This window comes from Carcharhinus amblyrhynchos, chromosome 1 (assembly GCF_965287045.1).
Source record: "Carcharhinus amblyrhynchos chromosome 1, sCarAmb.v2.hapA, whole genome shotgun sequence".
In the NCBI taxonomy this organism is placed as follows: Eukaryota; Metazoa; Chordata; class Chondrichthyes; order Carcharhiniformes; family Carcharhinidae; genus Carcharhinus; species Carcharhinus amblyrhynchos.
In genome coordinates, this window is record NC_137324.1 from 88,248,261 (window position 1) to 88,276,014 (window position 27,754).

The 27,754-nt window shown below is 43.3% G+C and overlaps 1 protein-coding gene across 4 annotated transcripts in view; it reads right to left on the reverse strand.

Moving 5' to 3' along the window:
• Nucleotides 1-27,754, reverse strand: part of wdr19 (WD repeat domain 19) — a 123,968-nt gene that overhangs the window by 16,268 nt on the left and 79,946 nt on the right. For 3 of the 4 annotated variants that reach the window (XM_080188703.1, XM_080188730.1, XM_080188710.1), the window contains exons 26-33: nucleotides 27,437-27,561; nucleotides 26,568-26,677; nucleotides 25,376-25,444; nucleotides 23,785-23,862; nucleotides 23,159-23,255; nucleotides 19,122-19,246; nucleotides 8,207-8,288; nucleotides 6,149-6,299 (exon numbers count right to left, since the gene is read on the reverse strand). In XM_080188703.1, the coding sequence (XP_080044829.1) occupies nucleotides 6,149-6,299; nucleotides 8,207-8,288; nucleotides 19,122-19,246; nucleotides 23,159-23,255; nucleotides 23,785-23,862; nucleotides 25,376-25,444; nucleotides 26,568-26,677; nucleotides 27,437-27,561 (837 nt within the window). The remainder of the gene's footprint in view (nucleotides 1-6,148; nucleotides 6,300-8,206; nucleotides 8,289-19,121; nucleotides 19,247-23,158; nucleotides 23,256-23,784; nucleotides 23,863-25,375; nucleotides 25,445-26,567; nucleotides 26,678-27,436; nucleotides 27,562-27,754) is intronic. The other variant, XM_080188720.1, reaches the window with a different exon arrangement.

Here is a 27,754-nt window from a genome sequence, read left to right on the forward strand (position 1 = left end):
ACTGCCTTCCCTTCATCCACTTTCCTGGTAACCTCCTCAAAAAACTCTAATAGATTGATTAAACATGACCTACCATGCACAAAGCCATGTTGCCTCTCCCTAGTAAGTCCCTGAACATTGAAGTATTTGTAGATCTTATCTCTTAGTACTCCTTCCAATAATTTACCTACTACTGTTGTCAAACGTACCAGACTGTAATTTCCTGGATTACTTTTAGACCCTTTTTTAAACAACAGAACAACATGAGCTATCCTCCAATCATCCGGCACCTCACCCATGGATACCAACATTTTAAATATATCTGCCAGGGCCCCTGCAAGTTCAACACTAGTTTCCTTCAAGGTCCGGGGGAATACCCTGTCCGGTCCTTGGGATTTATCTACTCTGATTTGCCTCAAGACAGCAAGCATCTCCTCCTCTTTAATCTGTACAGGTTCCATGACCTCCCTACTTGTTTGCCTTATTTCTGTAGACTCCATGCAGACTAAATACAGACGCAAAAAAAGGACCAATTTTATCTCTATCTTTTTGCTCTTAATATACCTGTAGAAGCTCTTAGAATTATCTTTCACCTTGAATGCCAAAGCAACCTCATGTCTTCTTTTAGCCCTCCTGATTTCCTTCTTAAGTAGTTTCTTGCAATTTTTATACTCCTCAAGCACCTTAATTGTTCCCTGTTGCCTATACATGTAATATATCTCTTCTTTATCAGAGTTGCAATATCCCTCGAGACCCAAGTTTCTTTATTCTTATTCACTTTGCCTTTAATCCTGACAGGAACATATAAACTCTGCACTCTCAAAATTTCTCCTTTGAAGGTCTCTCACTTACCAATCACATCTTTGCCAGAGAACAGCCTGTCCCAATCCACACTTTTTATTTCCTTTCTCATTTCTTCAAATTTAGCCTTTTTCCACTTTAGAACCTCAACCCGAGGACCAGATCTATCTTTATCCATGATCAAGTTGAAACTAATGGCGTTATGATCACTGGAACTAACGTGTTCCTCTACACACATTTCCGTCACTTGTCCTAACTCATTTCCTAATAGGAGATCTAATGTTGCATCCTCTCTTGTTGGTTCCTTTATACATTGATTTAGAACATTTTCCTGAACACATTTTACAAACTCCATCCCGTTTAGACCTTTAATAGTATGGGTATCCTAATCTATATGTGGAAAATTAAAATGCCCTACTATCACAACTTTATGTTTCCAGCAGTTGTCTGCTACCTCTCTGCAGATTTGCTCCTCCAAGTCTCACTGACTATTGGGTGGTCTATAATACAACCCCACTAATGTGGTCATACCTTTCCTGTTTCTCAGCTCCACCCATATGGCCTTGGTAGGCAAGCCCTCTAATCTGTCCTGCCTGAGCACTGCTACAATATTTTCCCCGACTAGCAATGCCACCCCCCCACCCTTCATCCCTCTGCCTGTATCACATCTGAAACATTGGAACCCTGGAACATTGAGCTGCCAGTCGTTCCCCTCCTGTAGCCAAGTTTCACTAATGGCTATAATGTCATAATTCCATGTGTCAATCCACGCCCTCAACTTGTCTGCTTTCCCCACAAATACTCCTGCAGCGAAATAGACACGCCTCAGAAGATTATCACCACCACACACAACCCTTCTATTTGTGATTTTGCATGAACTATTAACATCATTTATTTTCACCCCCGCTCCACTATCTGTTCTGGCACTCTGGTTTCCATCCCCCTGCAAATCTAGTTTAAATCCTCCCCAGTAACACTAGCAAACCTCCCTGCAAGTATATTGGTCCCCTTGTAGTTTAGGTCTAACCCATCTCTCTTCTAAGGTCCCACCTGCTCCAGAAGAGGTCCCAATGATCTAGAAATCTGAAACCCTGCCCCCTACAGCAGTTCCTCAGCCACATGTTCATCCGCCTGAGCATCCTACTCACCCTCACTGGCACGTGGCACAGGCAGCAATCTCAGGTTACTATCCTCGAGGTCCTGCTTTTTAACTTCCTACCAAGCTCTCCTTACTCACTCTTCAGGGCCTCTATACTCTTCCTTCCTATGTCATTGGTACCAATGTGTACTATGACATCTGGCTGATCACTCTCTCACTTCAGAATGCTGTGCACGCGATCAGAGACATCCCTGACCCTGGCACCCGGGAAGCAACAAACCATCCGAGAATCTCTGTCACTCTGGTGTTATGTAATGAGGCAGGTAGAATTAGGGACCTTGTGGTGAAGGATCCTCTTGGGAAGAGTGATCATTGTATGGTGGAGTTTCTGATGCAGATGGAGGAGGAGAAAGTGGGTTCCCGGACCTGTGTCTTTTGTTTGAACACAGGGGAGTACGATAGGATGAGACAGGAATTGGCGAATGTTGACTGGGGGAGCACACTGGAAGGTAGGTCTGCTGAGGAACAGTGCAGGATCTTTAAGGAGATCTTTCTTGGTGCTCAGCAGAAATTTATTCCGATGGTTAAAAAGGATCATAGGAGGAGAGATAATCAGCCGTGGATAATGAAGGAGGTAAAGGAGAGTATTAAAAGCTGATGCGTTTAGAGTGGCTAAGAGTAGTGGGCGAGAAGAGGATTGGGAGAGGTTTAAATATCAACAAAGAATGACGAAGAATTTGATAAAGAAAGGAAGGATAAACTATGAAGCTGGGCTAGCGCTAAATATAAAAAAGGATAGTAAGAGTTTTTATAAATATATAAAAAGGAAGAGGCTGGCTAGGGTGTTGGACCCTTAGAGGATGAGAGGGGGGACTTAGTGGTGGGGGATGAGGAAATGGCTGGGGCCTTGAATAACTTTTTTGTTTCGGTCTTCATGGAGGAGGACGTGAATAGTTTGCCAGGTGTTAGCGATGGAAAGATGGTAGGAGTGGAGGGCCTGAATGACATTATTGTTACTAGAGAGGCAGTGCTCGACAGACTGGAGAGACTGATTGTGGACAAGTCCCCAGGACCGGATGGAATGCATCCAAGGGTTCTGAAAGAAATGGCGGAGGTGATAGTGGATGCCTTGATGATTATTTTCCAAACCTCGCTGGATTCCGGGGAAGTGCCGGAAGATTGGAAAACGGCTAATGTCACGCCGTTGTTTAAAAAGGGTAGCAGGCAAAAGGCAGGGAATTATAGGCCGGTTAATTTAACATCTGTTGTAGGTAAAATGCTTGAATCCGTAATCAAGGAGAAAATAGCAAGGCATCTTGAGGGGAATTGTTTGATAGAGCAGACGCAGCACGGTTTCGATGAGGGGAAGTCGTGTCTGACGAATTTATTGGAATTCTATGAGGATGTGTCTAGTGCGGTGGATAGAGGAGAACCGGTGGATGTGGTGTTTCTTGATTTTCAGAAGGCGTTTGATAAGGTGCCGCACAAGAGGTTGTTACAGAAGGTTAGGGGGCATGGAGTTGGGGGTAGGGTGTTAGCGTGGATAGGGGATTGGCTGTCAAATAGGAGGCAGAGAGTGGGGGTCAATGGGTGCTATTCGGATTGGTGGCTGGTGACTAGTGGAGTGCCCCAGTGATTGGTGCTGGGGCCTCAGCTATTTACCATTCATATAGATGATCTGGAGGAGGGAACCGAGTGTAAGGTGTCGAAATTTGCTGATGACACAAAGATTGGTGGAACGGCAAATTGCGGAGGGTGTGGAAAGTCTGCAGAGGGATCTAGATAGGCTGGGCGATTGGGCAAGGAACTGGCAAATGGAATTTAATGTTGGCAAGTGTGAAGTTGTCCACTTTGGTAGGAATAACGGTAGGAAGGACTACTACTTACATGGCGAAAAACTGCAGCATGCTACGGTGCAGAGGGACCTCGGGGTCCTTGTGCATGAGTTGCAAAAACCCAGCCTGCAGGTGCAGCAGGTGGTCAGGAAGGCGAATGGGATGCTGGCCTTCATAGCGAGGGGGATTGAACATAAAAGTAGGGAGGTCTTGCTGCAACTGTAGAGGGCACTGGTGAGGCCGCAGCTGGAGTACTGTGTGCAGTTTTGGTCGCCGCACTTACGCAAGGATATTTTGGTCTTGGAGGGAGTGCACAGGAGGGTCACTAGGCTGATACCAGAGTTGAGGGGGTTGAGCTATGAGGAGAAGCTGAATAAACTAGGCTTGTACTCGTTAGAGTTTAGAAGGATGAGGGGAGATCTTATTGAGACGTACAAAATGACGAATGGGATGGATAGGATAGAGGTGGAGAGGCTCTTCCCGCTCAGAAAGGACAGTAGGACTAGAGGGCACAGCCTCAAGATAAGGGGGGGGCAGTTTAGAACAGAGTTGAGGAGGAACTTCTTCACTCAAAGGGTGGTGAATCTCTGGAATTCTCTGCCTGTTGAAGTGGTGGAGGCTGCCTCGCTAAATATATTTAAGACACGGGTAGATAGGTTTTTGATAGGCAAGGGGATTAAGGGTTTTGGGGAGAAAGCGGGAAAGTGGAACTGAGCCACTTCAGATCAGCCATGATCTTACTGAATGGCGGGGCAGGCTCGAAGGGCTAGATGGCCTACTCCTGTTCCTATTTCTTATGTTCTTATGTACAACCACAGAACCTCCTGTCTGTACCTCTGACTATCGAGTCCCCTATCACTACTGCTCTCTTCTTCTTCCCCCCTCCCTTCTGCGCTGCAGAACCAGACTCAGTGCCAGAGATCCAGCTGCTGCAGCTTGTCCCAGGTAAGGCATCCTCTACAACAGTATCCAAAGCAGTATACCTATTGTGGAGGTGAATGGCCACAGGGGAACCCTGCTCTGCCTGCCCTTTCCCCCTCCCTCGCCTGACCGTAACCCAATTACTTGCGCTCCGTGCCTTTGGCGTAACTACCTCTCTGAAGCTACTATCTATAAACTCCTCATTCTCCTGAATGATCCAGAGGTCATCCAGCTCCTGCTCCAGTTCCCTAACGCGGTTTATTAGGAACTGCAGCTGGATGCACCTCCTACAGGAGTCGTCATCAGGGACACGGGAGGTCTCCCTGACTTCCCACATCTTGCAAGAACAGCATTTGAACATTCTGCCTGGATCAATCATCAAGCAGCAGATCCCAGACTCAGGATTCCCAGCTAACAATCAGATTCTCCACCTAACCTGTGCACACCTTCCAACAATGCCAGCTTCACATCCACCTCTCCTACCCAGATAATTAGCTATGACCGTGTACATTATTCAAACACAAAGCAACACATTCAAATATATTCTGCCCTCTCCCTTATCAGACAAGGTGGCTTATTTGACAAGGTTGCCGATATTAGAAGGTAGCAAAGCAGAAGTGGCACAGGATGGGCTTTATCCCAAGCAAGGCAGGAAATGGTGCTGCACAAGCAGGGACTGACTGCAACATAGCCTGTAGCAACCAGTTGACAGAGAATTCATGGTAATAGAGTATTGCTTTGTGACCCTTCTCAATTCCTACTTCACCCTCATCTTCCTCTACAACATGAAGTGCAAGCTGCAGTCGGTGAGACAATTGCCTCTTGCTTTACACCAAGATAATCCCCCCAACCCACCTTCAGATTTTATGGTCTCAGAAATCTCAAAACTACTACCTGGCTGGATACAGTAGCCCCAGGAGGAACAGTGGGAAGAGCAATGCCAGACATCAGAAAGAAGTACTTTCAGGTACTAGCTCATATATTGGCACTGCATAACATTAGAGGCTAGGATAGAGATGAGATCTCTTGAAGCTTCTGGTGCACACATGGCACTCATCATTCCAGCTTGGGGCACTGATTTGTAAGTGGCTTGACGTGTGGCCTGCACCATTTATGACCTTTAGGTCTTTTGTATCAGTGGCTTAATGGAACCAGATTTCAGAGCCTCAGATTGATTTGCGTGTAGGTGTATGGTTTTAATAGAAAAAGATCTAATATGATGTTTGGAATGTCTTTAAGCTCCTTCAAAGTCTACTGATACTGAAGCTAACTGCAGTACCTTCACTACTGCTTCCAAGATCAGTAATGCAGAGAAGATGAGGGACCAGGTCTAGCATCTTCTCTGTCTATATAGTCTAGGATAACACAGTAATGCCTGTCTTGTGTGAATGTTTAATCTGAATTTTTAAACAAGATACATTATACCAAAGACTACTATTTGACACTAGAAGATGCACCATAAACACGAGAACATTTGAAAATTTTCTAAGTGACATTTGAAGCTGATGCTTACCTAACCATAGCCTCTATCTTCTTCTTGTACTTAACATCAATATTGTTTCTGTACTCTGGTCTCATCAGCATAGCAGCAAAGCTAAAGGCAGAATTCCTCAACCCTGCTCGGTGACATTCAATTACTGTTGATGTCAGAATGGGCACAATATCTGACAAAAAAAGCAAATATGAGCAATGAACATCCTAGAAAGCAAAGGCAACTTTTGAAGTTTGTGATTATGGCACTGTTAAACTGTATTTATATCAAAATCAGAAATCATCAACAAATAGAAAGAAAGTCAAGTATCTTCAGTAGCTATTAGTGGTTTCAGTTTTAATCCAGTTTTATGTAATTCAGAGTAACAAATTAAAGTTGTCCTTAAATTCAAATTGGTACTATTGTTAAAAAAAGGATAATTTACCATACAGAAATGTTATGAATCTCAGCTGAATTATGAAGAACATTACTTAACACTTGCTTCCCCCAGATTTGTGAGTGTGTGAGTGGGAGGATAGAGAGTTTGCAAATGACCAAATGGTCTTCACCTATCAGTTATAGTGCTATGGGTAGTGCTGTTGGCTCGGAGTCAGAAGGCCATGGGTTTAAGTCCTACTTCGGAGGCTTGAGTGCAAAAATCTAAGATGCCACGCCAGTGTAATAATGAGGAAATGTTGCACTGTTGGAGGCGCTGTCTTTCAGATGAGACATTAAACTGGAGCTTTTTTTGCTCTCTGGGGTGAATGGTAAAAATACCAAGGTGTTATTTTGAGGAGCAGGGGAATAATCCTTGTGAGTTGACCTTATTTATCCTTCAGTCAACAAACAAAAAACAGATTATTTGGACGTTATCATTGCAAACTGTTTGCGGCAGCTTGATGTGCACAAATTGGCTGCTGTATTTCACACAGATTTTGGCACAGATTTAAAGTGCTTTGCAAAAGAAACAAATGTGATGTGATGTCAGAATCCCAGATAAATGATGCAAGTAGCTAAAATAAGCTATCCATGTTGTTCCTAGAGTCATAAGGGCAAGCCTTTGGTCATCTTTAGGAAGCAAGCAGCTAAGAGGACGTTTAAGGTCACCTTTCCCTAACTTCTGGATGTGAAACCTTTAAAATGTACTTTTTTGGCATATGGAAAGGATTGGTGTTCATATCCATTGTCACCTCAGACTTGTCTTTCAGTACTGTGCCCTGTTTTGTGTGATCACACACACTGGCATTCTCTTATCACTTAGGAAAGACAAAGCAAAGGGGAAGTGCTTTCAACTAAATTGTTATAAAGGTTAGGGTCACTTGCCTTGTTTTGGAGACAGCTGCCAAATGTAAACCCTGTTGAATGACTCGTGCCTGAAGGTGTTTGATTTTAGCTAAACATGGGGAATGGTCTGTTGCAGGGGAGGCAAAATTGCTGAATTAACAAAGTCTACCTTGCATTTTCTAACTCCTCATTTAATCTGGTATTTTCTGTTTGTAGATCAATATTTTATTTGTGTTTGGTCTAGTTTTTCTCCGCTACCCACAAAGTAAAGATATCCTGAGAAAAGTGAGGAAAAAGTTGGTCCCTCTAAGGGTATACATTTGGCTGCTGTCTCCAAAATCAGGCAAGTGACCCTGGCCTTTATAACAATTTAGTTGAAAGCACTTCCCCTTTGCTTTGTCTTTCCTAAGTGATAAGAGAATGCCAGTGTGTGTGATCACACAAAACAGAGCACCGTACTGAAAGACAAGTCTGAGGTGACAATGGATATGAACACCAATCCTTGGAACCAGTGATATCCAAGCACTTGGAGCTGTTGGGTTTTTATGTAGCCAAGGAAATTCAAGACAAGTATGCTGCATATTTAAGTACCTCATTGAAATCTAGAACAAAATTTGTGATCTAGAAATTAAATATTGTTTAAGTATACAGCAAAATTAGTTCTCAAGTTCCTAAATCAAAAACTTTATTCCACAGGATTCACTTCCAGTCCTAATTGTAATTTTTGAGATGGTATTACCATGTGATTTATATTAAATATCAGGTACTAGAGACTTCATCCATTCCTTTGATAATTTATTCACACAAGATACTTACGAGATGGAAACTTGCTGATGTTGTTTGCAACTCGGATGAGCATCCTTGCTCCTTTCATATGGTCTCCACGCTTTACATGAGTCTATAAAGAGAAAATAAACCTTCAATTAATAAAATAGAAACAAAACAACATATACTTATAAAGCACCTTGATGAAACATCCCAAGGTGCTTCACAGGAGCATTATAAATCAAAGTGTGACACTGAACTACATAGGATATGTTATGTCAGATGACCAAAGAGATAGATTTAAAGGAGTATCTTAAAGAGGGAAAGTGAGGAAGTGAGGCAGAGAGAGGTAGGTAGGGTACTCCAGAGCTTAGAGCATAGGTAACTGAAGGCATCACTACCAGCAGAAGAGTGATTAAAATTTGGGATGCTCAAGTAATCAAAATTAGTTGAATGCAGATGTCTCAGAGAATGTGGGGCTGGAGGAGATTTCAGAGATAGGAGTAAGAAATCAAGGATTAAAATTTTAAAATCAAGCTGTGGCTTCATCACGTGATAATTAAGTCAGTGAGTGCAGGGCTGATAGAGAACGGGACTTGCTGCAAGTTAAGATGCAAGCAGCAAAGTCTTGGATGACCTCAAATTTACAGAGAGTGCAAGGTGGGGCACCAGCCAAAAGTGCACTGAAATAGTCAAGTCTAGAGTTAACAAAGGCATGAATAAGAGTTTCAGCTGCAGAGGAGCTGAGACGAAGTTGGGCAATATTACAGAGGTGGAAATAGATGGTCTTAGCTTGAATCCGTCATCAAAGAAGAAATAGCGAGGCACCTGGAAAAGAATGGTTTGATAGAGCAGATACAGCACGGATTCGTTAAGGGGAAGTCACGTTTGACAAATTTATTGGTATTCTACGAGGATGTGACTAGTGCGGTAGACAGAGGGGAACTGGTGGATGTGGTGTTTCTCGATTTTCAAAAGGCGTTTGATAAGGTGCCGCACAAAAGGTTGCTTCAGAAGGTTAGGGGGCATGGAGTTGGGGGTAAGGTGTTAGCGTGGATAGAGGATTGGTTGTTTAATAGGAGGCAGATACTTGGTATCAATGGGTGCTATTCTGATTGGCGGTTGGTGACTAGTGGAGTGCCACAGGGATCGATGCTGGGGCCTCAGCTATTTACCATTTATATAGATGATCTGGAGGAAGGGGCTGAGTGTAGGGTAAAGAAATTTGCTGATGACACAAAGATGAGTGGAAAAGCAAATTGTGCAGAGGGTGTGGAAAGTCTGCAGAGGGATCTGGATAGGCTGAGCGAGTGGGCAAGGACCTGGCAGATGGAGTACAATGTTAGCAAGTGTGAGGTTATCCACTTTGGCAGGAATAATAGTAGGAGGGATTACTATTTAAAGGGTGAAATGCTGCAGCATGCTACGGTGCAGAGGGACCTGGGGGTCCTTGTGCATGAGTCGCAAAAACCCAGTCTGCAGGTGCAGCAGGTGATCAAGAAGGCGAATGGGATGCTGGCCTTTACAGAGAGGGGGAGAGAATATAAAAGCAGGGAGGTCTTGCTGCAACTGTACAGGGCACTGGTGAGGCTGCAGCTGGAGTACTGTGTGCAGTTTTGGTCGCCGTTCTTGCGCAAGGATATTTTGGCCTTGGAGGGAGTGCAGAGGAGGTTCACTAGGCTGATAACAGAGATGAGGGGGTTAGACTATGAAGAGAGACAGAATAGACTGGGTCTGTACTCGTTGGAGTTTAGAAGGATGAGGGGGGATCTTATAGAGACATATAAGATCATGAAAGGGATGGATAGGGTAGAGGTAGAGAGATTCTTCCCGCTCAGAAAGGACAGCAGGACTAGAGAGCACAGCCTCAAGAAAACGGGGGGTGCAGTTTAGAACGGAGTTGAGGAGGAACTTCTTCACTCAAAGGGTGGTGAATCTCTGGAATTCTCTGCCTGTTGAAGTGGTGGAGGCTACCTCGCCAAATATATTTAAGTCACGGGTAGATAGGTTTTTGACAGACAAGGGAATTAAGGGTTGTGGGGAGAAAGCGGGAAAGTGGAACTGATCCACTTCATATCAGCCATGATCTTACTGAATGGCGGGGCAGGCTTGAAGGGCTAGATGGCCTACTCCTGCTCGTATTTCTTATGTTCTTATGGCACTAATAAGACATTGGAGGCTCATCTTGGGGTCATATGCAGCACTAAATCTACAAACAGACTGGCTTATTCTCAAATGTTGTCAGGGATAAGAACAAAGTTGGAAGCTGGGAATGGAGTTTGGAGTGGGGACTGAAAACAATGGCTTAAGTCTTCCCAATATTTAATTAGAGGAAATTTCTGCCAATCTAGTACTGAATGTCAGATAAATAGTTTGATAATTTAACAGCGAAGGAGTCAAGAGAGGTGATGATAAGTTTGAACTGAGAGCATCAGTATGCATGTGAAAGTTAACACTGTGCCTTCACATGATATTGCTGAGGAACAGCAAGTAGATGAGAAATAGGAGGAGATCAATGATAGATCCTTGGACGACACTGGTGTAGGAAGAGAAGCCATTGCAAATCTGGTTATGATTAAATTGGTAAGAATGGAACCCAGTGAGAACAATTTCATTCATATGGATGATACTGGAGGAGGATGGTGTCACCAATTGTATCAAAGGCTGCACACAAGTTGAGAAGGATGATGAGGGAAAGGTTAACTTTGTCGCAATCACATCAAAGTCACAAATGATGTCCTATAAGAACCATTCCAATACTCTGGCAAGGGTGGAAGCCTGACTGCAGGAATTCAAACATGAAATTCATGGAAAGTTGGGAACGGATTGGGGAGAGAATAACAGGTTCAAAGACTTTTAGAAAGGGTTGATGATGGGCAGTAGTTTGCAAGAATAGTAGGTTCAAGACTTTTTTTTTGAGAGGGGTGATAGCGTTAGAGAGAGAGAATGATTTAAACTGTTGGCTAAGGTGAGAATTTGAGAAGTTGGGAACATGATCAAGGGAACAGGTTGTGGATTCTCGAGGGAAGATGAACTTAGAGAGGGCACAGAACATAGAACAGTACAGCACAATACAAGCCCTTCGACCCTTGATGTTGTGCTGAGCTATGTCCGAACTCAAGATCAAGCTATCCCTCTCCCTATCATTCTGGTCTGTTCCATGTGCCCATCCAATAAATTGAAATTTCCTGAAGTGTCCAACTCCACTATCACAGCAGGCAGTGCATTCCACACCCCAACCACTCTGAGTAAAGAATCTATTTTGGACATCCCTCCTATATCTCTCACCATGAACCTTATAGTTATGCCCCCTAGTAACAGCCACATCCACCCGAGGAAATAGTCTCTGAGCACCCATTCTATCTATTCCCCTCATCATCTTATAAACCTCTATTAATTCGCCTCTCATCCTCCTCCACTCTAAAGAGAAAAGCCCCAGCTCCCTCAACCTTTCCTCATAAGATCTACCCTCCAAATCAGGCAGCATCCTGGTAAATCTCCTCTGGACTCTGTCCATTGCTTCCACATCCTTCTTATAGTGAGATGACCAGAACTGCACACAATATTCCAAACGTGGTCTCATCAAGGTCCTGTATAGTTGCAGCATAACCCCATGATTCTTAAACTCAAACCCCCTGTTAATAAACACTAACATACTGTAGGCCTTCTTCACGGCTCTATCCACTTGAGTGGCAACCTTCAGAGATCTGTGGATATGAACCCCAAGATCTCTCCGTTCCTCCACATTCCTCAGAACCCTGTTGTTGACCCTGTAATCCGCATTCAAGTTTGTTCTACCAAAATGAATCACCTCGCACTTATCAGGGTTAAACGCCATCTGCCACTTTTCGACCCAGCTCTGCATCCCATCAATGTGTCTTTGCAGCCTATAAGAGCCCTCCACCTAATCCACTACTCCACCAATCTTGGTGTCATCAGCAAATTTACTAACCCACCCTTCAGTCCCCTCTTCCAAGTCATTGATAAAAATCACAAATAGCAGAGGACCCAGCACTGATCCCTGTGGAACACTGCTGGTAACTGGCCTCCAGTCTGAAAATTTTCCCACCATCACCACCCTCTGTCTTCTATGAGATATGATGTGGAAATGCTGGCACTGGACTGGGGTAAACACAGTAAGAAGTCTCACAACACCAGATTAAAGTCCAACAAGTTTATTTGATAGTAAACCCACTAGCTTTTGGGTCTGCCCCATCGTCAGGTGAATGGAGACTTCTGGTCACAAACAGAGCATATAAAGGCACACACAGTTTACAGAATACTAATTAGAATGCGAGTCTTTACAGCTAATCAATTCTTAAAGGTGCAGACTACGTGAGTGGAGATAGCCTTAAGCATACGGTGAAGCCTTCCATTGTTTGCTGGAGCAGACGAGTGAAGGAGCAGAGAGACAGATAAGAAATTACCTGTTAAAAACCTGTTTAAATAAGTTTAAAGCACTTTCGTAGTAAGAACTTACCTTGTGGAACTGTTTAAATCATTTAAAAGCATTTTTGCGGGCTTTTTGTATTTACCGCTTTAAGAATTCTAAGGGAGTGGATAGCAGGGAGTTGTGGGGGAGCAGGCTTTAAAACAGCGCCAGGTTTAAAAGGAGGCCTGGTATACACAGCGGGCAGCGGAGTGAGTGGGAAGCAGAGTGAGCTATTAGGGCTTAGGATCAAAAGGGCTGGGGAGAAAAAGGGCCAGCTAAGTTCGTGTAGAAATTTTCAATATTACTACAGTGAATAATGGAGGGGCATGTGATGTGTTGTTTCTGTATGATGTGGGAGCTGGTGGACCCCAGGGTCCTTCCCAGTGACCATGTCTGCAGTAAGTGCAGGTTGCTGGAGGAGCTCCAGCTCAAGGTAGATGAGCTGGCCTCTGAGCTACAGACACTGAGGCTCATCAGGGGGAGAGAGGGTGCCATTGTCAATGGGGTGCAAGTGACATCCACCCCCCCCTAGACTGGCTAACTCTAAGGGTCAGGAACAAGAGGGGGCTGCTGAGCGGAGGAAGGGGGGTGGGGAGCGGATGCCTCAGCCTCTCAATCTGCATAACAGGTTTGAGGTTCTTGCTTCCAGTCTGGACGAGAAGGAGGGAGGTGAGGCTGGTGAGCAAACTGCACACGGTACAGTGATGCAGCAGGACATAGGCAAAGAGAAGGTGAAAAGGAACGTAGCAGTAATTGGGGATAGTGGGGTTAAGGGTATTGACATTGTCCTTTGTCACAATGACAAAGTGCACAGAAGGGTGTGTTGTCTGCCTGGTGCTTGGGTCCGGGATGTCACATCTGGGCTGCAGAGGAACCTGGAGTGGGAGGGTGAGAATCTGGTCGTTGTGGTACATGTGGGTGCCAACAATGTAGGCAAAATGCGAACTGAGGATCTGGGGAGGGAGTATGAAAAGCTGGGAATGGAATTAAAAAGTAGAACCGACAAGGTGGTTACCTCTGGGCTACTGCCTGAACCAAGTGCAGATGGGCGTAAGGTTGATAAGATTAAGGAAGTGAATGGGTGGCTCAGGGATTGGTGTGGGAGGAATGGGTTTGAATTTATGGGGCATTGGCATCAGTATTGGGGTAGGTGGGACCTGTTCGGGCGGGATGGGGTTGGTCTGAACCGTGCTGGGACCAGAGTCCTGGCTAATTGTGTAAATAGGACTGTAGACAGGGCTTTAAACTAATTGGGGGGGGGAGGGTGCGAGGGTAGGTGACATTACGGGGTCTAAAGTTAAGGAGAGGGTACAGGTAAGGGAAGAGGCCGAGGATGTTCCAATAATAAAGGGAGTAGGGGGTGTGAGTATGGTTGGTGGCGTTCTGGCAAATAGGGTCCAGGTGAAGGCTGGGATGAAGGCACTTTATCTGAATGCACGAAGCATTCGGAATAAAGTGGATGAGCTGGTGGCGCAGATCAGCACAAATGGATATGATCTGGTGGCCATTACAGAGACGTGGCTGCAAGGTGACAGGGACTGGGAGCTGAATGTCCAGGGGTATCAAGTGTTTAGGAAGGATAGGCAGGAGGAAAAAGCGGGGGGCTCTGATGATTAGCATCAGGGTGGTAGCAAGGGATGATATAGGAACCAAACAGCAGCACGTGGAATCGTTGTGGGTGGAGATTAGGAACAGCAAAGGGAGGAAGACACTGGTGGGTGTTGTCTATAGGCCCCCGAATAATGATCTGGAGGTGGGGCGGGCTGTTAACGCGCAAATAAGTGCGGCGTGCAGGAATGGAACGGCCATAATTATGGGAGATTTCAATCTACATATTGATTGGTCGACCCATGTTGGACGCGGTGGGCTCAAGGAGGAGTTCTTGGAATGCTGCCGGGATAGTTTCCTTGAACAGTGTGTGTTGGAGCCGACAAGGGAGCAAGCTATCTTGGATCTGGTGTTATGTAATGAGGCGGGTAGAATTAGGGACCTTGCGGTGAAGGATCCTCTTGGGGAGAGTGATCATTGTATGGTGGAGTTTCTGGTGCAGATGGAGGAGGAGAAAGTGGGTTCCCGGACACGCGTCCTTTGTTTGAACAGAGGGGAGTACGGTAGGATGAGAAAAGAATTGGCGAATGTTGACTGGTGAAGCGTTGGAAGGTAGATCTGCTGAGGAGCAGTGGAGGGTCTTTAAGGAGATCTTTCTTGGTGTTCAGCAGAAATTTATTCCGATGGTTAAAAAGGACCGTAGGAGGAGAGGTAATAAGCCGTGGATAACGAAGGAGGTGAAGGAAAGTGTTAAATTAAAAACGGAGGCGTTTAGAGTAGCTAAGAGTAGTGGGCGAGAAGAGGATTGGGAGAGGTTTAAATGTCAGCAAAGATTGACAAAGAAGTTGATAAAGAAGGGTAGGAGAAACATGAAGCTGGGCTAGCGCTTAATATAAAAAAGGATAGCAAGAGTTTTTATAAATATATAAAAAGGAAGAGGCTGGCTAGGGTGAACGTTGGACCCTTAGAGGATGAGAGGGGGGAGTTAGTGGTAGGGGATGGGGAAATGGCTGAGGTCTTGAATAACTTTTTTGTTTCGGTCTTCATGGAGGAAGACGTGAATAATTTGCCGGGTGTTAGCGATGGAAAGGTGGTAGGACTGGAGGGTCTCAATGACATTATTGTTACTAGAGAGGCGGTGCTCGACAGACTGGAGGGACTGATTGTGGACAAGTCCCCAGGACCGGATGGAATGCATCCGAGGGTTCTGAAAGAAATGGCGGAGGTGATAGTGGATGCCTTGGTGGTTATTTTCCAAACGTCACTGGATTCCGGGGAAGTGCCGGAAGATTGGAAAACGGCTAATGTTACGCCGTTGTTTAAGAAGGGTGCCAGGCAAAAGGCAGGGAATTATAGGCCGGTTAGTTTAACGTCTGTTGTAGGTAAAATGTTAGAATCCGTCATCAAGGAGGAAATAGCAAGGCATCTTGAGGGGAATTGCTTGATAGAGCAGATGCAGCACGGTTTCGTTAAGGGGAAGTCGTGTCTGACAAATTTATTGGCGTTCTATGAGGATGTGTCTAGGGCGGTGGATAGAGGAGAGCCGGTGGATGTGGTCTTTCTTGATTTTCAGAAGGCGTTTGACAAGGTACCTCACAAGAGGTTATTGCAGAAGGTAAGGGGGCATGGAGTTGGCGGTAGGGTGTTAGCGTGGATAGAGGATTGGTTGTCAAATAGGAGGCAGAGAGTGGGGGTAAATGGGTGCTATTCGGATTGGCGGTTGGTGACTAGTGGAGTGCCCCAGGGGTCGGTGCTGGGGCCTCAGCTATTTACCATTTATATAGGTGATCTGGAGGAGGGAACCGAGTGTATGGTGTCGAAATTTGCTGATGACACCAAGATTGGTGGAACGGCAAATTGCGTGGAGGGTGTGGAGAGTCTGCAAAAGGATCTAGATAGGCTGGGCGAATGGGCCAGGAACTGGCAAATGGAATTTAATGTTGGCAAGTGCGAGGTGGTCCACTTTGGAAGGAATAATGGTAGGAAGGATTATTACTTACGTGGCGAAAAACTGCAGCAGGCGACGGTGCAGAGGGACCTCGGGGTCCTTGTGCATGAGTCGCAAAAACCCAGCCTGCAGGTGCAGCAGGTGGTCAGGAAGGCGAATGGGATGCTGGCCTTCATAGCGAGGGGAATTGAATATAAAAGTAGGGAGGTCTTGCTGCGGCTGTATAGGGCATTGGTGAGGCCGCAGCTGGAGTACTGTGTGCAGTTTTGGTCGCCGTACTTAGGCAAGGATATTTTGGCCTTGGAGGGAGTGCAGAGGAGGTTTACTAGGCTGATACCGGAGTTGAGGGGGTTGAGCTATGAGGAGAGGCTGAATAAACTAGGCTTGTACTCGTTAGAGTTTAGAAGAATGAGGGGAGATCTCATTGAGACATATAAGATGATGAATGGGATGGATAGGATAGAGGTGGAAAGACTCTTCCCGCTCAGAAAGGATAGTAGGACTAGGGGGCACAGCCTCAAGATAAAGGGGGGGCGGTTTAGAATGGAGTTGAGGAGAAACTTCTTCACTCAAAGGGTGGTGAATCTCTGGAATTCTCTGCCCGTTGAGGTAGTGGAGGCTGCCTCGCTAAATATTTTTAAGACGCGGGTTGATGGGTTTTTGATAAGCGAGGGGATTAAGGGTTATGGGGAGAGGGCGGGAATGTGGAACTGAGCCACGACAGATCAGCCATGATCTTATTGAATGGCGGGGCAGGCTCGAAGGGCTAGATGGCCTACTCCTGCTCCTATTTCTTATGTTCTTATAGGTTAAAAAGATGTGTATTGGCTCCAGACAGGACAGTAAGTGAGATGTTGCAAGCCCAGGCAAGTCACGGGGGTTACAGATGGTGTGACATGAACCCAAGATCCCAGTTGAGGCCATCCTCATGTGTGTGGAACTTGGCTATCAGTTTCTGCTCGGCGACTCTGCCCTGTCGTATGTCGTGAAGGCCGCCTTGGAGAACATATACCCGAAGATCAGAGGCCGAATGCCCGTGACCACTGAAGTACTTGCCAACAGGAAGAGAACAGTCTTGCCTGGTGATTGTCAACTCACCTGACGAAGGGGCAGACCCCGAAAGCTAGTGGGTTTACTATCAAATAAACTTGTTGGACTTTAACCTGGTGTTGTGAGACTTCTTTCTATGAGATAGCCAGTTACTTATCCAATCAGCCAAATTTCCTTCTATCCCACACCTCCTTACTTTCTTCATGAGCCTAGCATGGGGAACCCTATCAAACGCCTTACTAAAATCCATGTATACGACATCAACTGCTCTACCTTCGTCTACACACTTAGTTACCTCCTCAAAGAATTCAATCAAATTTGTGAGGCAAGACTTACCCCTCATGAAATCATGCTGGCTATCCCTGATTAGGCTGCATCTTTCCAAATGGTCATAAATCCTTTCCCTCAGAGCCTTTTCCATTAACTTACTGACCGCCGAAGTAAGACTAATTGGCCTATAATTACCAAGTTCATTCCTATTTCCTTTCTTGAAGAGAGGAACAACATTTGCCACGCTCCAGTCCTCTGGCATAATCCCCGTGGACAGTGAGGACCCAGAGATCAAAGCTAAAGGCTCCGTGATCTCATCTCTTGCCTCCCAAAGTATCCTACAACGTATCCCATCTGGCCCAGGGGACTTACTGACCCTCAGGTTTTTCAAAATTGCTAATACATCTTCCTTCAGAACATCTACCTCCTCCATCCTATTAGCCAGTATCACACACTCATCCTCAAAAACAAGGCCCCTCTCCTTACCTTAGTGAACACTGAAGAAAAGTATCCATTCAATACCTCACCTATCCCTTCTGACTCCATGCACAAGTTCCCACTACTATCCTTGACTGGCTCTAATCTCACCCTGATCATTCTTTTATTTCTCACATGAGTAAAAAGCCTTGGGGTTTTCCTTGATCCGACCTGCCAAGGACTTCTGATGCCCCCTCCCGGCTCTCCTAAGCCCTTTTTTTTTAAACTCATTCCTAACTACCTTGTAACCCTCAAACGATCCAACTGAACCTTGTTTTCTCATCCTTACATACACTTCCTTTTTCCTCTTGACAAGACATTCAACCTCCTTTGTGAGCCACGGTTCCCTCATTCGACCATTTCCTTCCTGCCCGACAGGGACGTACCTATCAAGGACATGCATTATTTATTCCTTGAACAGGCTCCACTTTTCATCTGTGCATGAGGGGAGATTGCAGAGAAATTAGAGAAAGATGTGAGTTCATGGCTAGGGCAGGAGGAAGCTTTAAAAGAAGTCTGATTGGATAGGCTAGTGGAAGGGAGGGGTCTGATGAAGGCAGTGATTGCCCTTACGATTGAGACAATCCAACGAAGTTCATAAGCTCCTTGCATTTGTAAATCTAAATAATTCCTGCTAATAATGTTTAATTCTACTCATGCTTTCCTTGAAATAGAACAACCATCTCCTATGGTGTAAACCGTTTTACTAATCAAACTGCTTCAGTAAATGAACGCCTAACTAATCTCTTCAAATCTTGCCCACCAAGGTGCACAGGAAGCTGATTTGCTCAAGAGTTTTCCTTCTCATTCTTTGAAGAAATACAAAAAATTCCATCACTCCAATTCAGTCAAGGGATTCAATAGGAATGTTCATGATATAAAATGGATGGTATTGGATAAATCATCATTCATCTTCCTTATTCTCATTTCCACTGACTTTGATATGTGGCATATTTTGAAGTTATGATGAAACAGAAATGTTTTATTTGCATATGTAGTGAAGTGGGGGGGAATTACCTTGCTACAATTGGTAGCACTTTTCCATTGATAGCTCATAAAAGCCTTTTATATTCAGAGAGTGGTATATATGCATGAAGGACATTACAACACACCAGTTAAGAGTTGACTATTAAGAGTTGAATATTTCAAACTACGAACACCCAGAAAACATGTAGTACAATGCTTACCAAGCACTCAAACATCCATCCCATTGGGATACATGAATGGCTTTAGTTTCGTACCTTCACCAGAATGTAGCTGTGTAGAATCATAAGGTTTGTTACCATTTCGGATGGAATTTTGATTTTCTGAGTTTTGAGTTCTGTGTACATACTGAATAGCACATCATGGGCATTTCTGTAGTTTCCTGCAACAAAGCAAAATATACAGTAAATTTCATTGCTTTCTCAATATGTGTCATATATATTGAATTTTGCAGTTTACTCTTTGGTAATTAGAGTGTGACTATCTTGTTAGGCCATTCATCTATGGCAGACATGAAGTTCTCTGGGGTTTTAGAATTCTGTTTAAGGAAATCTGGGCCTCTAGAGCTGGTCACTTGCAATCCGATTATTTGTAGATCAATTTTCAATAAATAAGATTGAAACAAAACAGTTGTGAATACTCAAAATTGAAAATAATGGAGGACCACCTAACAATTCCTCAAAGACTTTAACTGGTCAAGAACATACAACTATTCTCCTCCTACAAAGCATTTTTAGTCAGCAGAGTTTCCAAAGGCAACTTCAGGTTTGACAGTTTAATCTATTCATACACAGAATCAAATTATATGGATTCATTTCAACAGCTCATTGTGAATGATTATCCATCAAAACTTGTCTGGTAATTTAGTCAATTATACGATATATTAATTGTCTTCCCACAATATATCTCACAAGAGCAATTCACTAAAAATTACATCTCACTGTGCAGCTAATATTTGTTCATTCTGAAATAATTACAAACTGTGTGTGGGCAAAATAGAAATTTAAAAACAATAAACAGATCTATTATTCACAAAATATCATAGATACACCATAGTGTAGAAAGAGGCCATTTGACCCATTGAGTCTGCACTGACCACAATCCCACCCAGGCCCTACCCCCAAATCCCTACGCATTTACCCACTAACCCCTCTGACCTACATATCTCAGGACACTATGGGGCAATTTTAGCATGGCCAATCAACCTAACCCGCACATCTTTGGGCTGTGGGAGGGAACCAGAGCACTCAAAGGAAACCCATGCAGACATGGGTTGGTCAGGGCAAGATTAGGGCCAGTTACAGACAGCAGGGGGAAGTTGTGTGTGGAACCGGAGGAGATTGGAGAAGTATTGAACCAATATTTCTCTTCGGTGTTCACGCAGGGGGACATGAATATAGCTGAGGAGGACATTGGGTTGCAGGGGTGTAAAATAGACAGTATTACAGTTGATAAAGAGGATGTGCTGGAAATTCTTGAGGGGCTGAAAATAGATAAGTCCCCTGGTCCGGATGGGATCTACCCTAGGATTCTCTGGGAGGCTAGAGAGGTGATTGCAGAGCCTCTGGCTCAGATCTTCAGGTCGTCATTGGTCTCTGGTGTAGTCCCGGAGGATTGGAGGATAGCGAATGTTGTCCCATTGTTTAAGAAGGGGAACAGAGACTTTGCCGGGAATTATAGACCGGTGAGTCTTACTTCTGTTGTGGGCAAGGTTTTAGAAAAAATTATTAGGGATAGGATTTATAGTTATTTGGAGTGTAATGAATTGATTAGAAATAGTCAACATGGTTTTGTAGCGGGTAGGTCGTGCCTTACTAACCTTATTGAGTTTTTTGAGAAGGTGACCAAAGAGGTGGATGGGGGTAAGGCAGTTGACGTGGTATACATGGATTTTAGTAAGGCGTTCGATAAGGTTCACCATGGTAGGCTTCTGCAGAAAATGCAGATGTATGGGATTGTGGGTAATCTAGGAAGTTGGATCAGGAATTGGCTATCAGATAGGAGACAGAGGGTGGTGGTGGATGGTAAATATTCATCATGGAGTACAGTTACGAGTGGTGTGCCTCAGGGATCTGTTTTGGGGCCACTGTTGTTTGTAATTTTTATTAATGATCTGGATGAGGGTATAGTTGGGTGGATTAGTAAATTTGCTGATGACACCAAAATTGGAGGTGTGGTAGATTGTGAGGAAGGGTGTCATAGTCTGCAGGGAGACTTAGATAGGTTGCAGAGCTGGGCCGAGAGGTGGCGGATGGAATTTAATGCGGAGAAGTGTGAGGTAATTCACTTTGGTAGGAGCAACAGATGTGTCGAGTATAGGGCTAACGGGAGGACTTTGAATAGTGTGGATGAACAGAGGGATCTAGGTGTGTGTGTACATAGATCCCTGAAAGTTGGGAATCAAGTAGATAAGGTTGTTAAGAAGGCGTACGGTGTCTTGGCGTTTATTGGTAGGGGGATTGAATTTAGGAGTCGCAGTGTAATGTTGCAACTGTACACTACTCTAGTGCGGCCGCACTTGGAGTACTGTGTGCAGTTCTGGTCCCCGCATTACAAGAAGGATGTGGAGGCGTTGGAGAGGGTGCAGAGGAGGTTTACTAGGATGGTGCCTGGTATGGTGGGGAGGTCCTATGAGGAGAGACTGAGGGATTTAGGGTTGTTTTCGTTGGAAAGAAGGCGGCTAAGAGGGGATCTTATTGAAACATATAAGATGATTAGAGGTTTAGATAGGGTGGATAGTGATAGCCTTTTTCCTCGGATGGAGAAAGCTAGCACGAGGGGGCATGGCTTTAAATTAAGGGGGGGTAGCTACAGGACGGATGTCAGGGGTAGGTTCTTTACCCAGCGGGTGGTGAAGGATTGGAATGCCCTGCCTGCTGCAGTTGTAAATGCGTCTAGTTTGGGGGCGTTTAAGAGATCTCTGGATAGGTTTATGGACGAAAAGGGATTGGTATAGGCTAGTGGGTCATTGTTTTTGTAACTGGTCGGCGCAACATCGTGGGCCGAAGGGCCTGTTCTGCGCTGTAATGTTCTATGTTCTATGTTCTATGAGGAGAATGTGCAAACTCCACACAGAGAGTGACCCAAGCTGGGAATTGAACCCAGGTCCCTGGAGCTGTGAAGCAGAAATGCTAACCACTGTGCTACCATGCCAATATGTACAATCCCAGATTACTTTGTATACCATTTCTGATGTCTGTACATAGGAATTGTGTTGGGAATAAGATAAAGTATAGAGTTAAACTTGATTTGCAGCACTTAGCTTTTGTCAATAGTCATAAGAATCTTGTGTGAGACTATTGTATTGTAATTTTAAAAAAAATTATGTTCTCATCAGTTTGTAAGCCAGTTTCTTTCATTGTGACACCAGCTGCTTGCTTAGAAGTCCTTTCATTGCTGCTTCAGTTGTTTAAATGGGATTTACTTTATTTTTACTCTGGGCTTCATGCAGTGTCTGGGTTTTAAATTGTTAGATTGATTGACAATCAAAGTCAGGTGGCTCCTCCACTGAAAAATCCAAGGATTCACTTTCAGTTTTGGTTCAGAGTCAGAAGCTATCCTGGTTTTCAGGTTGCAGGCAGGTTTTCTTTCTCTCTCTTCTGGATATTATAGATTCTGCTGGCTAGCTGGAAGCAAGTCTTCTCGCCTTCCTGGAGTGAGAGTTTTGTTTCTTACACATGCTAAGCTGGTTAAAAGCTAGAGGCTGGCAGCGGCATTATCTCTACCTCAAGGTCTGCTAAGAGGTTACAAGGCTAAGAAGTCTGAGTTTCAATTCTCCAACCAAAGAACTAAGTTCCAGCATCACATGAGCAGTTTTTCTTATGTGTTAAACCTGTGGTAGGGGTGTGTTTTAAGAAGGTTTGTTTGGCTGGAACAAGCCATATAGTTGTTAAGGTTTATACAATATCATTTTTTCTGGTTTGTAATTGGTAAAAGTTATAGCTTTATGTTAACTGTATTCTTAAATGAACTTTGTTTGATAAAAGCTCCCTAGTGGGTCATTTGAATCATACCTGAAGTGAAACAGCTCATGCTTATCCTAGCCAAATTCAAATTGAAAAACTTATGATCTAGTTTCTGACCTGAATTATAACATTTGCCAATTAAAAGGTTAACTCTGTTAGGGTTATTCCAGAATGATGATAAGTACATTAATGATAGTAACAGTGGAAAATAGTTTTTAAGAACAGCATTTTGTGACAATGAGCTGTTGAAATCATTTTTGTAAGTTATTCTACAAAGGTTGACTCTCAAAGAGAAAAAGATACAGCTTTTTTCTCTCGCATAATTATACCTGCTGATTGTTCTTCTCTGGCGATGATTATGGCTGTTCTCGCTGCTTCTCGATACTGCTTCAGTGCCATATACAGTCGGAAAAGATACTTTGCTTCCTATATTGACAAGGTGAGGATACAGAAAAAAATGGATAAAAATACAGTATTGAATTTTAAATGCAAATTTGTGTAATTCAGTCATTTAACAATTGATAACTGCACATAAAATCCATAAAGAATCCTTTTCAGTCTGTAGGTTTGATGATTGAATTGGTCTCATTAAAGCAAATTAAAAAATATGCTAAATATATTTATTTGGACATCAATGGCCTGACAACCTTCCACACAGAGCTCAAGCTTGACATTTTTGAAATCGACTAACTGATGCAAGAAATACAGGACTTTGTTATTGCACACTATTTCTGCTTAAAAAAATCAAGTCATAATTTGGAAAATACTGATTTGCCCTCACTGTCCTGATTATCAAACAACTGTTCCAGAATTCTCAGGTTTAAATGTTAAACTACAAAGGAATTACTTTGATAATTACAATCTTATTAAGTATATTAATACATAATTAAGTACATAATGTAGCATGCAAAATAAATAATAATGTCTAGCACACATAGTTCTGGATCAGAGTTACCTTGGGCATTCCATCGCTCTCACCCATTAGATAATCTATAAGCTGACTAGTTAGCATGTCATCCTTGGCTTGTCCAACCTTGCAAAAGTAAAAACACAACTTTAAAAAACTCACTAATTCTGCAGTCTTTTATGTACTTATAAGAGTACCATCCTCATACCACAGAAGCAAGCACAATCTTCTGTTAGGATAAGGAACAAACTGGTGATCCCTTAAGATGCAGTAACATTGGGGACACATTTATGCTTTGGCTTGGTTTTTTTGATTTGATTTAATTATTGTCACATGTATTAGCATTCAGTGAAAAGTATTGTTTCTTGCACACAATACAGACAAAACATGCAGTTCATAGAGAAAGAAACGAGAGAGTGGAGAATGTAGTGTTACAGTCATAGCTAGGGTGCAGAGAAAGATCAACTTAATATGAGGTGAGGCCAATTCAGAAGTTTGACAGCAGCAGGGAAGAAGCAGTTCTTGAGTTGGTTGGTACGTGACCCCAGGCTTTTGAATCTTTTTCCTGAAGGCAGAAGGTGGAAGAGAAAATGTCCGGGGTGTGTAGTATATGGAGGAGAAATAATGAAGATGAGTAAAATATACAGAGAAGTATTTTGTTTTTTTTAGGGGGGGAAACATTGTCTTTTTAAGTTTTCATTCAGTTATTGTACGAAGAAAAATGGAAAAAATACTGGAGAATAAACTTTCTCACCTCATTCTCTGGAAAGCACCGTCGACTGCATTAAAGATAGGGAAACAGATCAACAGAACACATTGCCTCAGCTCCACACTTGCTGTAGAATGGCAGCTCACATTGCCCCTTTTGTTCCAGTAAAGTTTTGAATGCACTTTGGCAAAAGCAATCAAAATATAGCCTTGAGAAATTCCACAGCTGAATTGTCCTCTTATCTTAAAGGAACGAGATCCTAACTGTGAATGGAATTACATTTTCAGCCTGCCCGTGTAAATCACTATCTTCCAGAACATAGTTACTCTGCAATTTATGAGATGAAACTTTCATTTTTTTGCTCCTCTGGGGAAAATTGGAATTTTTGTTGGAATTGCTTTATCAAGACTCTGACACGTTATATGTTAAATGCAGAAAAAGTATGGGAAGGCATTTTCAATCATTACTGAATTTGTTGATCCCAGTTGTGATAAGGATAGATCTATCACAGATTGATGACGAATTTGTTAAAGGACAGTAAGAACTTCTACTCCCGGGGACTTTCTCAGGACTATATTTTCCACTTCACTTCCCAAACACTGGCTGGAAGTGGGAAGATGATGTAATTTATCACCCAGTAACCAATCTGGATAATGATGTACTTACCAGCATCAGATCTTTGATATTCTGATTGGCACAACCTCTGTTACTGCTATATATTGAATACCTGTTTAACCTTAAATTACTAGTTAACAGTAACACTACAGTTTTAGTGAAGTTGTGAATTTCTTCTTCCACACTGAAAATTAAACTCTTCCCATCTAGTTGCAAACTTGTTACTGCAACTTCAAAGGATCGCTGTTCTGTAGAATGTTAAAGAATAATCTTTGAATTATCTCTAGTTATAACAGGCCATTATAATAGGCTTACCGCTTCAATGGCCATCTCAATAGCTTGGCCATCTTCAGATATCGGGCATTTCAAGAAATGTTTCAATGCCTGTTAAATAAAATATATCAAAAAAGTAAGTAGTGTCTAATCTTTTCAAATGTAAGTATGTTCACTGTATGCAGGAAGGCTTGGAAAATACCCTATCCTGATGTCACATGGCGAGCTGGCCGATAAGCTGCCAGTTCCAAATCTGAACCATCCAATTCTATATATGTATTCGTTTATCACTCTTTAAAGATCTGGTGTGAGACTACAAGATGGGTCCTCTTCAAATTGGAATTATCCTGAAGTGTTTCAGGAGTCTTCTGTTTCAGCTGCTGGATTGGTCATCGTGTTGATGCATTCTCACAGGAGGGGTGGAGGAGTACATGACCTGCCCACACACAGGCTAGAACAATTAGGGATGGCAGCAGTGGCTCTAGGTCTGTATTATGGCTGGGAAATGGAGCAGAGATTGCAAATAGAGAAAGCTCTTCCCAATGTTCTCTATCAAATTGGAACCGGGCATCTCCATGCTCACTGATGGTGATGGGAAACTTTCTCGCAGGTTAGATAACAGAGCCAGTATCTTGGTGCACACATGCATTCTGTGCTCTCCTGAATGTACCCCTCCCGCATGGGAGGTCAGGGAGGGGTCAGTTCCATAGTTAGCTTGGAATTTGAAGTGTTTTAACCCTTCTAACCTTTCCTGGGTGCTATTTTGCTAAGAGAGGTGGAACTATCTGAAGTCTCTGTTTTGGATGGGTCCAGGTGCAGCATAATTGCTCATCAGAAGTTAAAACTTCCCAGATAATTCCCACCCAATCCTTATGTGGGGACTTCCAGTGTGTTTCCCAGTGTATCTTCTAGGGGTATTCTGCGTTCAATTCCGTAGGGGATGAAAGATCTAGGCCAAGGAAGCAAGAGACTGGGAGCGGACAGCTATGGAGGTCAATGTCAGGAGTCAGGACCTGGATGCAATATTGCAAAAAAAGACATGGAAAAATTTGAACGGAGTGGCAATCCAACAGTGATTGCAGCTCTCCAGAAGATAGGGTCTAAATTTCAAGCATTCTCTGAAACAACCATTTATAACTACAACAAACTTATCAATTTATCTCCCCCTTGGTTGCACCTATCTCAAATACACTGACCTTGGAAAAGGAAGCTAAATAAGTTTACAGGTACTTACTCGTGTATACTGGCCACAAAGCATGAAGAACCTTCCAGCCAGGAAATGTTTCTTTTCACCTTCAAAGTACAATGCAATACTCTGATAGTCTTCATTATTGGCATCAGAACCTGCAGAGAAGCAAATGTAACCTTACACACTAGAATCTAAGTTAAACTAACAATATTTTGTTACATTCTAGGAGAGAAAGGAGGAACTTCTAAAAAAAAACTTTCCGAGGAAATGAAAAGCTATTGAGTTGGCAGACATGGTGAATAGCTGAGCAATGCAGATCAGATTAGTCCTAGATTCCATCTTCAGTCAGTGTTGTCTGAGCCAAATTTGAGACATCAGATTCCTACACTACGATGAATAAAATTGGTCAAGGTTTCTGCTCCTAACTGAATCCAACAAGTCTTGCTGGAAGTTCGTGTGAGAACCTCAGGTGAGGGTGAGTTATCGGAGAGCACTTGGGTTCAGGTGGCATAGGTGAGGAATTTGGGAGAAAGAAGATGGAAGCAAAATAGGACGCCCCAAGCTGTAAATAAAATTAAAAATGGTCTGAGGGAAAAGAAAACTTTATTACTACATCAGAAATATTACTTTGCTTTACTTGGGCAATGGACTTTAAATGTGTGCCTCGGTACAATTAGTATTAAATTTACTTGTACTCTTATTTGCATCCTTCAATTATTCTGAAATAAAAATTCATACAACCATCAAGAAAAAATGTCTTTTTTTGCTTTGTTTGATAAAATTCTGATTCAATATTGTTTCTTTGATCAAAAAATCAAGTTACCTGGAAAAATACTTCAAATGCAAATCCTAAATTTGCACTTGTGGTGAAATGTTTATTTTCAACCCTGCTCTTCTCCTGGATAGGGGCTTACCAATAATGTCAGCATAGACTTCCATTTGATTATGTTGCTGTGCAAGCTGAAAGGCTTCATCATTACATTTGGACATCACCAGGAACTGGATGGCAGAGCCATAGTCACCAAGGTGCAGGAAGAACCTAAAAAGAAAGAAAAACATCCTTTTTAGAAGAATTAGCACACCACGCACCCTGGACACTTTCTCTTCCACCTTCATCCATTGGGAAAAAGATACAAAAGTCTGAGGTCATGTACCAATCGACTCAAGAACAGTTTCTTCCCTGCTGCCATCAAACATTTGAATGGACCAATCTTGCGTTAAGTTGATCTTTC